At 45.2% G+C, this 13,210-nt stretch overlaps 1 protein-coding gene across 2 annotated transcripts in view; it reads left to right on the top strand.

Moving 5' to 3' along the window:
• The first annotated feature begins 4,691 nt into the window (after window positions 1-4,691).
• ITPRID2 (ITPR interacting domain containing 2) overlaps window positions 4,692-13,210 on the top strand; it is a 40,913-nt gene continuing 32,394 nt past the window's right edge. The window contains exons 1-5 of one of the 2 annotated variants that reach the window (XM_062640710.1): window positions 4,692-4,793; window positions 5,118-5,393; window positions 5,546-5,594; window positions 10,804-10,853; window positions 11,724-11,780. In XM_062640710.1, coding sequence (XP_062496694.1) covers window positions 5,177-5,393; window positions 5,546-5,594; window positions 10,804-10,853; window positions 11,724-11,780 — 373 coding nt within the window. In that variant the 5' untranslated portion in view covers window positions 4,692-4,793; window positions 5,118-5,176. The other variant, XM_062640711.1, reaches the window with a different exon arrangement.

The raw sequence follows: 13,210 nt of genomic DNA, 5'->3' as shown, positions 1-13,210 counted from the left end.
GGAGGAAAGATACTTGAATGACACTCCAAATGTAATTAACTTCCAGCACTTCACTTTTAATATGTGATTTAAAAAATGAAAATTTAGAAAAAATACCATATGCATAGTATTATTGTTTCATGGCATAATTTTCATTATTTATTATCTTATGGCATATGTATTTCATAGGATACAAGTAGACCTTTGTTATGCCTTAGCAGTGTAGTATTCCAGTTACTCCAATTGGTTCCTGCAAGCTCCGACAATATGAAACAAGTAAGTTTCCATTTTTAAGTATGTTAAGAAAATTCTCAAAGGTCTAAAATGGCAGATATTTTTGGCATGCTTTGTGTCAGCATTGTGAGAGAGGCAAGGCTCTCAAAAGGCCTAAAACAATAGATAATGGCCTATGAAAAAAAAAACAAAAAAAGGTTAAAAAAAAATAAAGTGAGGCATTTCCACTGGCAGGGAGCAGAAGCCTACAGATGCTCTGAAGGAGAAGGAGGTGCTCATGGTCCCCTGCCAGCACTAGAATGGAAGGACCAGGGAGGTGAGATACCCTTGGAGAAATTGGGAAGTTGCCGAAGAAACCTGAAGAAAGCCAGCAGTACCTTCCCAACCACCATCTCCTTGGAGGAGCTCTGCAAAGACTGACTTCCAGCCTTTTCCTTTCATTTGCAGATGCAGGATATGTAATGGAAAAGTCAAGAGACCAAACAGCCCATTCCTGCGATGAGCCATCTGAACTACAAGGCAGTGACAGGCCCTTTCTTTTGACATGGAATAGATACTACCCATGTCTGGCCAGGTTGTCTTTTTCATTTATAGTGTAGCAGAGGCCTCAGTAGACTTTTTTTTTTTTTTAATAGCCTTGGCTCAGAAAGAAATTTAATTTAATAAAGTGCATTTACTAAAATGGAGCTGTGGAAACTTTAAAGATGTACATGACACTGGGTTGTGTGTTTCTTCATGCATTCTCCTGCTATTAAACACAGACCCTGCCAAAGCAAATAACTGCACAGTATTTATCATACTTTTGTTACTATGTAGGAATTTTTGTTACAGTGCTTGCTAAGGTGAACTATTTGTTAGCTCCTCCTCTCTTCTGTCTGGAAAAAGCCAATAACATGGAAATGCAATTGTGGTCATGAAACATCACTGACTTGGAGCTGCAAGTCCCATGATCAGCCCTATATTAGTCAGCAGTGTCAAGTTTCTCCCCTTGTCAAGAACCAGTTCTCACTGCCATGTAAAAGTCCAACAGAAGGTTTTTGTCATATTGCACCACTTCTCTAAATGCTTCAGCCTTTAAAATTAGTCCTATTTCTTCTGTCAAAGGAAGGCACTAGGCGCACAGACAGTTTTGTTTGGGTTTTTGTTTTATGTTTTTCATTTTGGGGTGTAAAGCTATTCCCAATTGCCCTAATAGCTTTTGTTTGTGTTATCCACTCACACGGTCATAGTATTACCTCTGCGGCTAGATCTTCGCAGTGGGGCTTTGGGGGCTGGTTGATAACACGTTGTCCTTAGTCCTTTGCTGAGCTGGGAAACAGATGGAACAGCTTCCAGATCTGGTCAGTCCAGACCTCACCAGCACCTCCTGATCCTGCTTGCTCACATCCTCCTCTGGCACTGGGTATCTGCAGTTCCTCTGGAAGCAGCAGAGGAAGAAGTGCAGGCTCTGACCATGCTTATCAAGGGTTCAGCTGCACAGCTTGTAAATATTTCTTTGGTTTCCACAGCCTTATCCCTACCTCTCCATACTATATGCAGGGATACAGATAAATAGTGTAATCCTTCCTGAACATGAAGGATCTTTTAACATGCAGATATAACAGGGAAATGTTCTGCTCAAAAGCATGGGGAAGCCTAGCCCTACTATAGCAGGGGAGTGCTATTTACGATGCATCTGGAGTTGGGAACAAGTCCCCATGGAAATCAGCAGAAGCACCTCATTGATATCTTCATAATGTAGAAACATAACCATTGATATCTTTCAATATGTAGAAATGCATTTTTTTAGAGAATCCTGTACCTGAAAGAGTACACACAAAAATCGGATTAAGACCTCTTCAAAGGTTTTTGCTCTTTAAGAGAAAAAGTCAGCAACTTAGTGCATTCTTTGGGCTAAATTCTACTTTGTGTGTGCATTTATATACACACTCATATATTCAGGGCCAATATCCTTATTACAAATGTGAGAGTTCTTTTATTATCATTATTAAAATGTGTGTGCGATTTTACTGCAGTGCCTGGTAGTACTGCTGATGGTGCCATGGTTATAAATCTTCTTTTAGGACTTTATAATGTAGTGTAAACCACAGTTTCTCCCTTATCTAATTACTGCTTATGCATTTTATTCGAATAGTTTCAAAAAGAATTCGGGAAAAAAGAAGTTGGGATGATTTAAATGACAAGATTACTTGACAGGATTTATTTCCCAGTCATGTATTTCTTTGAAGTGCAACTAATATATTACATTCTGAAGCAAGAGAAGTTTTTATTACAGAACAAACCCATGTTTTGATGACAAGTATTGAAAGAAACAACAAGCAAGGTATTTTTCTTAGAAAAAAAGTTCTACTTAATGTAGGATTGAAGGATGCAATCCTTATTCATATAGAGTGAAAAGGGAACTTGCTGGAATGGTAGGGAAAAGCAAGTGAGAGCCCAGTGCTGCACTGGCAGGACTTCATTGCAAAAAGCTACAGGCTGCTGTTTACATTTCAAGCATTCTCTGAATAAGTGTTGTCACAACAGACAAGCAATTATAGACAATAATGTCAGTAATTTGTGGATTAAGAACTCCTTAAAGATGTATTGGCACAGCAGACAGTAGCTGCTTTTAGCTTGCAACTGTTCACCCTTTGCTGTGCCAGGGAAACTGTTACTTCCCAGAAGCTATTGTGTTCCTTCCCAGGCAGCAAAACAATGGTGGGATTTAAACTTCTCCCAGTCCTCCCTCCCTTTCTCCCGCCCCAGGCCTCCCTACCATCTTTCTGCCAGACAGCTTAACCTCAGCGAGTCATTTCTAATAGGTACATCTATTCCTGCATATGCATAAACCAGAACTACTGGCCATTATGTCAAAGTAATGCTGTGTTAGGCTCTCGCCAACAAGCCCCCAAAAGTCAGATTTCAATGTTCCAGAACAGTAGGTACACCTCTGAGGAGCTTCAGCTGGAGGCTGAACCCCAAGCCCACCATGGTGGAAGGCACAGAACACTTGCTGACACTCTAACTCACCCCTCAGGACACCCATGGCTTAGCACATGCTCCCTATTAGTTTATGAAAACATGTTGAGTGTGAAACATGCCCTGCTGAGAAATTGTTGATCCTTTTGAGGCTCAACAAGAAAGATTCAAATGCAGTTTGGTCCTTTAAAAAAAAGTACAGGCATTTAGAAATACAATCCCCAGACATGTATGGTAATGAGCACTTTCAGGGACAAATTAAATACAAATATCCTTTCTTTGTGCTGCTGTTCTTCTGTTTTAATTTCAATAGAATGAATTCAGAAAATCAGTGTATGCTTAGGAAAATAGCTTGCGTGATGACGAGAAATTAATCTTAGGAAGACTATATATATGAAGTAGTGGACGCATTGGAGGGGCTAGGGAAAATGCCACAGAAATTCCAATGAAAGGCTCGAAAATGGGTAATTACCATTAACCTGGTTCTTCCATAGGCAGATCTGCCTTTAAACAAAAGGTGAATAGGCAAAACAGTATCTTATTTGCCTGCCTGTTGACAGCAGTTCTAAACTTCCAGGTGACTCTGGTCCTCTTTACTGTTTGAGCTTAGTAGGTCAGCACCTTTTCCTGAAGGTGCTGTGAAAGACCTTTGAAAAAGGTTATTTTTGCAGGTGCCACGGCTGAGGGGAGCTCGCAGGGCGTGCAGGGCTCGTTCAGAAGTGGCAGGGGGTGACCGCCTGACCCAGGAAGAAGTGGCAGGGTCCTACTCCCCAAGCGGCAGCCCGGCCCCTTAAGCCGCAGGGGCTGACCCACTGTCCCGTAGCGTGCAGCCAGAGCAGGCAGTCTGTGCAGCCCTGGCACAGGGTTCTCGCTGCACAGACCTCGCCCCGTGTTTAAGTGAGCAAACAGGAGACAGTGGTTGAGAAACAGCTTTCTGTCCCCAGCGGTGAGTGGCCTTTCGTGCGACCCGTCCTTCCCAGACATGGGAACTCGTCTTTTCCTGGGTTTTCAGTTGATTCTGGTTGCTTGAGTACATCCTGAAGCAGATGATAATGGCTTCGAGGGGGCTAAGATTTTAAGAGGCCTTGTTTGGTACTGCCGGCATCCCTGCAGATGTCTGTCTGTGCCCGAGCAGAGGCTTATCTGATTTCAAACCCCTGAAAACGAGACAGAAAGTTGCATGTGCCTAGCCAAGCTATTTGTCTCCCGATGCCTTTCCTGTCTCGGCGCTCCAGTTCCCCCATGAAAAAAAGAAGTCACAAATACCGTTCTGCCTGCTCTCGTGTGTTTTTGTCTGGACACATCCTGCGCGTGCCGGGCCAAGGAGCACCGCTGAGCCCAGCGCAGCGCGGGCTGCCCTCACCGGGTACCACAGCCCTGCTGCCCCAGCAATCAGCCGGCTCCAAACCCCGGTCCCTGCATCTCTGCCCTTGGATGCTCCTCCGCCGTCGCGGCCCGGTGCGGACGGCCCCGTCAGGAGACGAGCTGCCGCCGGCCCCGCTCCCGTCACGTGGCCGCCGAGTTTTCTCCCGCAGCGGTATGAGGAAGTCGGAGCCGCCGCCGCCGCCCGCAGCCGGGGCGGGCGCAGCCTCCGCCGCCGCCTCCCCGCGGTGCGATATGTGAGTAACCGCGGGCAGGGCACCGGGCCGGGCAGGGCGCCGGGCCGGGCAGGGCCGACTCCAGCCGTACCGCCCCGGCCCTCCCGCTGTGTCCCAGGCGGCGGCGGCGCCGCGGCTGGCACCTGCGGGGTCGGAGGCGGTGGTCCGGGGGCAGGCGGTGAGCGGGTCTGAGGGGTGGGCCGGGTGTGAGCGCGGGGCGGGGCAGCGGCTCTCCCGCGGGGCTACGCGGACGGCGGCCCCGCGCCCCCCGGCGGCACGGCCCCGTTGGCGGTCCCCGGACGGACGGCGCGGCACAGCTCGGCTCCCTTTCTGTTCCGCCGGCAGGCTGGCTCTCTCCGGCAGTCCCCTCCCGGCGTGAAGCCCCAGCCGGCACCGCCGTCCTGATGGAGGAGCTCCCGGCGGCGGAGGAGTGGCAAGGGGCGACCCAGAAGAGGAAGGCCTGGGCCAAGAGCCGCGACTCCTGGCAGGCGTCGGAAGCGGAGGATTTCTCGGCAGCGGCGGCGGCGCTGGCCCGCGGCGAGGAGGAGGAAGAAGAGGAGGAAGAGGAAGAAGAGGAGGAGGATCTCGCCCGCGGAGAGCTGCCGCTGACCGCAGAAGCAGGTCAGTGCCAGGGGGTGGCGGGGCCGGGACGGCAGCAGCCCGTGGGCCACGGGGACCCCCGCGGGCCGGCAGCCAGGGGTGCTGCGGTGGGCCGTCCCTGGCGGAGGGGCTGTTACTGACTGTCGACTTTTCTCTCCTACTCTGCCCTTAAGGCCACAGTGTTCCCAACGAGAAGATCGCGATATGGCTGAAGGACTGCAGGTGGGTCACTGCGGGTGCGGGGCCGGAGCCCACGGTCCCCTAGCGGGGTGACGGGCCGGGCAGCTCCCACGTCGTGGAGGAGAGAAGGTCCCGGCGGGGTCCTCTCGTGTGGGTCATCGGGGACACCTCGGCGCTCTGGAGCCAAATTGGCCATCGGCGCTCTCCCAAGCCTCGCTGGAGTATATAGAAGTACCCTTCGGTATTGGGTGGGTTATGCCTTTAGCTGGGGTTACAAGGAGAGCAGTAGCATACCTATGAATGGCTAGGAAAGAGCTGACTTTTGGCAACTTTTCTCTCCTTGTTGCCTCATTAACGAGTCTGAAGACTTTCAGTCATGAAGGGAGGAATTCAGTTGAGGGGAAGGAAGGCTGCACTGGTTTGGAAGCTGCTTTATTTCTCACCGAGGGGCTCCAGTTTAAAGCCACCCATTGGCTTGTCTGATTTTTGCTACAGATTTGAAGAAACGGTGTTTTCACAGCAGTGGCCTCTATGCTTAGGGGTCTTCAGGAGTGACGGCATGATTTAGACTAACGTGATTTATCCAAGTCTATTCCAATGTCCTTAACTTGAGACATGGTGTATATATATTGCACATTTCTATTACTATTACAAAATACTTCCTTGGCGTTTGTGATGGGCTGGCAGCATTACTTTTTCTTCATCCTCAGTCACATAACAGCATAAATGCTACATGCAGTAGCAGCTGATTTTGTCTTGTCTTTTTCTGCATTCAATCCTAGCAGCCCTTCGAGCCAGATTTGATGGGGAGAAGTTAACAATTAGTTTTCCAGTAACAATGACATTTAAAGACATCTCCAACTTGATGTTTCTGGTTTCCTTCTTTTGAGAGCAGCTATGTTAAGAAGAAAATATACACCTGAGAATAGCCGTGCCTTTGTGATCCTTTGATCCAGAAAGCAACTGACTGAGCTTACTCCTGTAACTGCAGTGTGGGTTTCTGTATAGCTTAAAGGGTCCTTGGTATAGTTTTCTTCAGATCTTTCCAGGCTGTGCCTTGCAGGGGGTGTTGGAGGAGTAGTGGGGAATGAGGCTCCTGGAGGAGAAATTCTTCCTAATGCTGCACTGCCACTTCTCTCCGTATCTGCAGGATTTCTCTCTAGAACCTTCCCAGGCCCTGTGATCTTTACCATTTCCATACAGAATTTAGGGAATAGCACAAAACTGCAAACCGACAGCTTGAACTTCTAATAGGTGGTCACAAATCTTGAGTAACAGCAAAAAACTTGAAGGCTTATTCCAGTGCTCTGATAGCTCTGTTCTTAAAACTGGCAACAAATGCTTCTGTGGAATGTGTTTGCATCTCTGGCAGTTGATTCCCAAAATATTGAAATCTTATTTTACACTCTATTGTCATACTTTACACGTAAGGCAATAAAGCATAAGTTTACTCTTTTTCTAATACAGAGATGCAAAATTAGTTAATGCATGTTTGTGAAACCCACTGTGACTCTTCCATAGAAGTCTTTTAAAGTGCAGCTGTCAACTGTTGTAAATCTTTACAGAAGAATCTTGTGTTCTCCTCAGGAAGATAAAATTTGCCACTTTTTTTTTTCCTCTCCTAAATCTCTTAAACCAAGCTACTCAGACTGGAGTTAGGCTCTGGCTCGGTAATGTGTACAATATCTGTATATATGCATATATGGTTCATATCTGGGAGGTGTAATCCCAGCTGCCTGAAGTGATGCACACTCCCTTGTGTTTTAAAACTGCAGGATGTATCTAAGATGCATGTGAACAGTAGCTGTATGTGCAGTAAAATGATTATTCAACTTGCACTGTTACAAAGTGAATGTATGTATAGAAACGCTGCGCTGATTGTCTCTTGGTAACAATGCGTAGGGAAAAAACAGATGACAGAATAGCCATACAGATACTGTAGTGTGGTGTTTAAAAAAGAATACTTAAACCCAACAGTTCTTGTGAAATTTATGATTGCTGTCCTCCCTGAAAACTGTTACTTGTTTAATAACACTGGGGGAGCTTTGATTGCTACAAGGTGTGGGCAACATACACACTCTGAGCTTCTGTCTCGGAGCCTTATTCTTGCAAGTTAGCTCTGTTGCAAGTATAACCATTACTGCAAGTGAACATTCAGTTACTAAAATAAAGTATTTTCTGTTACATATTTTCTAAAAGCAGTCCTTCCCATTTTGTCAGAGTTTCTATGAGCTTTTGTGAAATATACATCATAAGAAAATTGGCACTTCTGAAATCTCATTTTCTGGTTTCAGTTGGCAGCAGCACAAAAAAACTTAGTATCAACCCACTGCATAAATAGATCTGCTTATAAGATTTATTCCATTGTTTGTTTCCAAAAGCATCCACAGTGTTATAATATGGATAAAAATAATTACTAGCTGTCCTTTGATATTCATGTTAGTGATTTGGGCTCTTATTACTTGGCATCTCTGTTTCACATCTGCTTTGGAGGAGAGAGGAGGGTTCCTAATATCCCATGATAATTAACTTGGTGGGCATACGTGTTTTGGTTTTTGTGTTTGTTTTGTTGAGGGTTTTTTTAACCCAACCAACAGCAAAACAGAACAAAAAACCGTATATATATCATACTGTGGTAGAATTATAGAGGCTTAAGGAGTGTCAGATCTTACTCAAACTGTCTGGTTAATTCGTGTTTTAGGAATCACATGCTTTGAGAAAGGCATTCTTTGCCCTCTCCCTGGTACTTTGAAAAGGCATTTTGAAATAATAAGAAAGTTGACAAAGCTTTTCCATTTCAATTCTTGTAAAGCTAAGACAGGAAACACAAGTGTTTGTATTATACTGATAGAAAAGAAGAAATTTTTGTCAGCTCTATGGTGACATGTGTTATTTTGGTTGAGTGTATTTAAACACTGCCAGTAATACAGGAGATACAGGAGGTATTTAGGAGCCATCTCCTGTAGATATGCAGGAAGTGAGTTCTTGAAATGCCTCAGAAAGAAGATTTTTTCCTTCAAGTTTAAAATAAACATGGCTCCTGCCCAATTAAGGCTTTAAAAGCTGATGTTTAAACTTTCGCAGCACAGCGCAAAACCCTTATCCTGTTCCTGAAGACCACCCTACCTCAACTAGTAGCTGAGCAAACAAACCTCTGTGATGAGAGAAAGACTTGAAGCTGCATAACGTCTTTTTACCTGCTTAGTACCAGCATCCCATGGCAATGTGGGCTTTGAGAGTTCATTCAGTTCTTTTGTGGACTGACATTGATAGAATTTATTGTCATATATGTTAGACTACAATAATAAATGAGTGACTGCAAATGGAAAACTGTAGCATCTCTTGATCCAGATGCATGTCTGCTTACTTGCTCTTTGATCTGGTTGCCCTCAGGTTGCTATTGGCCTCCCTGGCCACAGTGCAGAGGCTGTCGGGACATGGTGGGGACCTGCTGTGATGTGTCTTGGGCAGGGAGCCTCATCCTGAGGACCCAGCAAGTGAAAGGATCCCCCTAGCCCTAACCTTCCCAAGTGCACAGGGCTGCTCTGTTTTTCTCTGGTGAAAAACAAATTGGCACAGTAAGGCAGAGCTGTCTGTTCTGTTGTCCAAGAGGATTTCTGTATGGGTACTTGTCCCTTGTTTAAACTTATGTCATGTCTAGTTCTTAAATGCAAGTTTTTCAAAGGCAGGGGTATAAGGCAGATGTGCCTGTGTGCAGCAGTGCAAGCAGGGCAGCAGATGGGTGGTTGACAGGGCTGCTTTTCTGGTGGCTGCTAACATGCTGTAGAGGTGACAGACTTAATTCCTAAAAGAAAACACCAGCTTCAGTGGTTGCCTTTACTATTTTCTGCCAGCTGGTGTGTGCAGCACTGACCTTGGCTGTTAAAGTCACCACCAGCAAGACCTTGCATCAAAAAGGTAGAGACGTGAAAGCAGCCACCAGGGAAGGAGGAGTATGGGAGCACACCCATCAAAGTGAAGGAGTAAACAGGCATAGTTATTACCTCAGAACATAAGGCTTGTTGTAGCGTGACAGGTTTAGACAATCTGCCCTAAGTTTTTTCAAACCCCAGCAGGGCAGACAGGCAGAAACCTGGGAGATCTGAGCCTCTGCAGAGTCTGTCCTGTCACCTGAAACACATTTATGCACATGGATGCTCTGGCTGTTTGCCTGGGTGTCTCACCATGGTGGGGCTTTGCTTCACAAAAAGACACATCGAAGTGAGCTTGCTCCCTATCAGCAGGCCATACGTGGGAAGAGTGAACTCTTTTCAGAGGGGAAAGAAAAATAAGGTTGTGAAGTGTAAGGTCTGTTAGAAAGCAGATGCAACCTTTCCTTGCTTAATTTGGCCATGGCACCAAACCAAATACTGTATCAGAGCACTGTTTACTTTCAGGTCTTTGGGCAGGTTTATGTTTTTGTCTAATTAAAAACCCAAATGAAACATATAGAATATAGGCGCATAAATCATCTACTTTCCCCTTCTTTGAGTATTGTATTTCTGAACTTGTTTTGGGCTTTGAGGGTTAATGCTGTAGTACTTAACAGTGACAGGCCTTTGGTTAGACATGTCTCAGAGACAAGATATGGAAACATCCAGCTAGTGTCAACAAGTGTAGCGTGAACCCAGAGAGGGATTGGACCTGCCATTTGTGCAGTTTCTGTTGCTCCTCTTGGGCACTGTGAGGTTCAGCAAGCTCTCTGCCCTTCACGGAGCAGCAATGGGAGGGATAATCCAAGTAAGAGGCAATGTTAAGAGCCTATAAAATATCAGAATCAGCAAGTGACAGCTAACATAGCTGTCAAGATTTTTATCTTGTTCCTGATCACCAAATATAGCTTTTCACCCCTCTCTCCAAGAACTTTTGAATGTGTACAAAAATGACAACAGTTTTTGTCATATAAATGAGATTGAGTTAGCCCATTCAGAAACCCATGCTCATTTTTTTTTCTGGGTGTTTTGCTGAAAAGCCCATGATTTCCTTCTGCAGAGGGCTGTGACCCTGAAGCTTTGCTACTGCCCAGTGTTTGAGTGTTGCAGTTATTAACCTGTTCTGTTGTTTTTCCCTACAAGGCGTATTTGTTCAGAGGGTTGGTGATTGTTTAGGAAGTTATTGCCAGTCAGATGTTTGTGCTTTCTGGGGGTGGAGGGAGGGACAACTGCTGCTGTCACAAGCTTGTTACACACTGTAAGGAAGGACATGAAGCAGCAAGTTTTTAAAGTAGCATTAATCTCTTCTGTGGTTTCAGAACGCCTCTGGGAGCCTCCCTGGATGAGCAAAGCAATCCTCTGTTGAAGGGTAAGGAAAAGCCTTTATCTTCTCTCCAAATTTTTCAATTACCTATTGAAATCTCTTGCTGGAAATGGTGCTTTTGTGGATGTTCACCTGAGACCCTGTATCTTTAGCAGCAGCACAAACCACAGCCTAGTCGGCGTTGCTGAGTTATTCTCACTGTGAAGCGGTTGTGCCTGAGAAACTGGAGAAGGGGGAAGAGATCCTGATAAGTCTTTCTGGAGGGTTTATGAAGCCCTAAAAAAGCCACAAAGTGTGCAGAAAGGGGAGGATGTAATTTCCTCTCCCAGCTGGCCAGCATTAGGCCGTCTCTGCCTCTCATAACTCTGGTTGCCACACCTGAAAATTTTACTGCCTGAGCAGGACTGAATGCTGAAGCACAAAGTACAGCAAGAATGTGCAGGTAGTAAGTGACAGGGTGCAGAGGAATTACTTGCTGTGCCCGGAGTCTTCGCTTCAGCTCTTAATCTGGTACAAGGAGAGAGAGGAGAATGCCTAAATTTGACTCAGACTCTGGATCCCCATGGTAAGATGTCTGGAGGATAGATAACGTAGCAGCAGAAGGTGCAGATGTGTTGGGTGGTACACCCAGGCTCCCACTTGCAGTTAATTTGCTTGCAGGTTGACTCGGGGATATTCCTGAGCACAAAACAGTGTTGTAGTTGTTCTCTATCAAAATAATTTTTCTATGTTCTCAAATGTAACTTTGCACTTCTTAGTGCATTTTTACCATATGAATAATGCAGGGATTGTAAATACAGTCTGGTTATATCCTGCTGCATCAACCAATGTGTCTTGCTAATGTCTTTAGTTAAGCTGTTGAAAAGAAAACACTGCAGAAGTCTCATTGTTGAACTGCTAACTGTACGTTTTCAGGCATGCTGGTGAGAAGTGGAGGAAGTTTTGAAGATGACTTATCCCTGGGAGCCGAAGGTGGGTGTGGCAGGATTATGACTATTTTTCTAGCAAAAAAAACCCAAACCCCTTTATGTTCAAGTCATCTGATTTTTATTTTGAAAGACAGCATTTCCCTTCTAGCCAAAGGCAGTTGAAAACCTGGCTGGAAAACCAGCCTAGGACATAGAAAAATGCAGGAAGGTTTGCTTTTGAGTTTGTTAGACTGTTGTTGGTGTTGAACATTCTGGCCTAACCCAAATGTCAGAGGCATCCCTGAAATTCACTTCTGCCTTCTCATCTTAATGACCACAGCAGCAGCACAGCCTGGAGCACTCCCTGAGGCTGTGAGAAAGTTGTTTCTCCTACTTGCTTTTCTTGTCCATGGGTTACTTTTAGTAGCTGTGCGTGCCCCACTTCCACTGAATCTCTTGGAGGAGAAAGAAGGACTGAAATTCTGTCAGCCACAAGGCAAACCTGTTAAGGGCTATGTGCTTTTAAAAATGAAAAGCACCAAGGCTGAGTAAGTATTTTGGATCAGCCACGATAGACACTTTGCTGTTGCTAGCTGCTTGCCTTCTCTTTCTCTTCCCTTTTTTAAGGGGAAGGAGATGTAGCTGTTCATGGTGGACTTCATCGTAGAATATGACTTTCAGCCTCTCTTTATCAGGGGTTAGAGGTGTCCACAAACAGGCTTACAAACAGAACTACTGTTGCTCCTGGTCTAACAGCAGCATTTTGAAGTAAAATAGAAACAGTCTCACAAACTGGGTCCTGGGGTTATCTGCACGGGGTACAAGACAATATTTGCTTTCAGTGTAAAAACAAACAAAAAGGCAAAACCACTCTCCCCCCCCCCCCCCCCCCCCCTTAGCTTTTAATGTTTTTTTGAGCTATAGCTCAAAGTGTCAGAACTTCTGTAGTAGAAAGCCCTTTCTTCCACAGTAGTCTTGTCAATGGTGTCAAACTAGTGGAACAGGGCCTGGGGGAAGGAAATTATCGTTATTTTTTAAAGATTCAAGACTGCTAAGGAAAACAGTTGATCTGATAATGAGCTTGGTCTGACAATGATGGAGAAGAAGTAAATGAGTCCCTTACTGCAATATATTAACTGGGATTAAATTTTCTTTCTGATGGTCTTTTCTATTTGCTAGACTGCCTGCAATGCAAATATTTCATAGGAAAAGCTTCCTTGTAACAGTAATCCAAGCCCTGATCATACGACTAAGAATGCAAGAGTCAGTATATTTTAAAGTATCATGTCACTTTTTTCTTTTAATTTTTCCCCCTTTGTAATTCCCAAAGATTTCTGGGTTTTTTTGTGAGCATTTAGCATGATTTAGGCAGAAGGTTGTTTCCCTCCTTTTCGCATAACAAAGGTCCCAATACTAGAATCGCTGGTTGATTTTTGTGGGTAAGAACGTGAGTGTTTCTGCTTTGGGCTTTCTGCTTTCTGGGCTTGGCTTCCC

This window comes from Pezoporus occidentalis, unplaced genomic scaffold, assembly GCF_034315485.1.
Source record: "Pezoporus occidentalis ecotype Australia unplaced genomic scaffold, CSIRO_AGI_Poc_V1 ctg66, whole genome shotgun sequence".
NCBI lineage: Eukaryota > Metazoa > Chordata > Aves > Psittaciformes > Psittacidae > Pezoporus > Pezoporus occidentalis.
The sequence above is the reverse complement of the archived record's forward strand: the minus strand, read 5'-3'. Positions and strand labels throughout refer to the sequence as shown.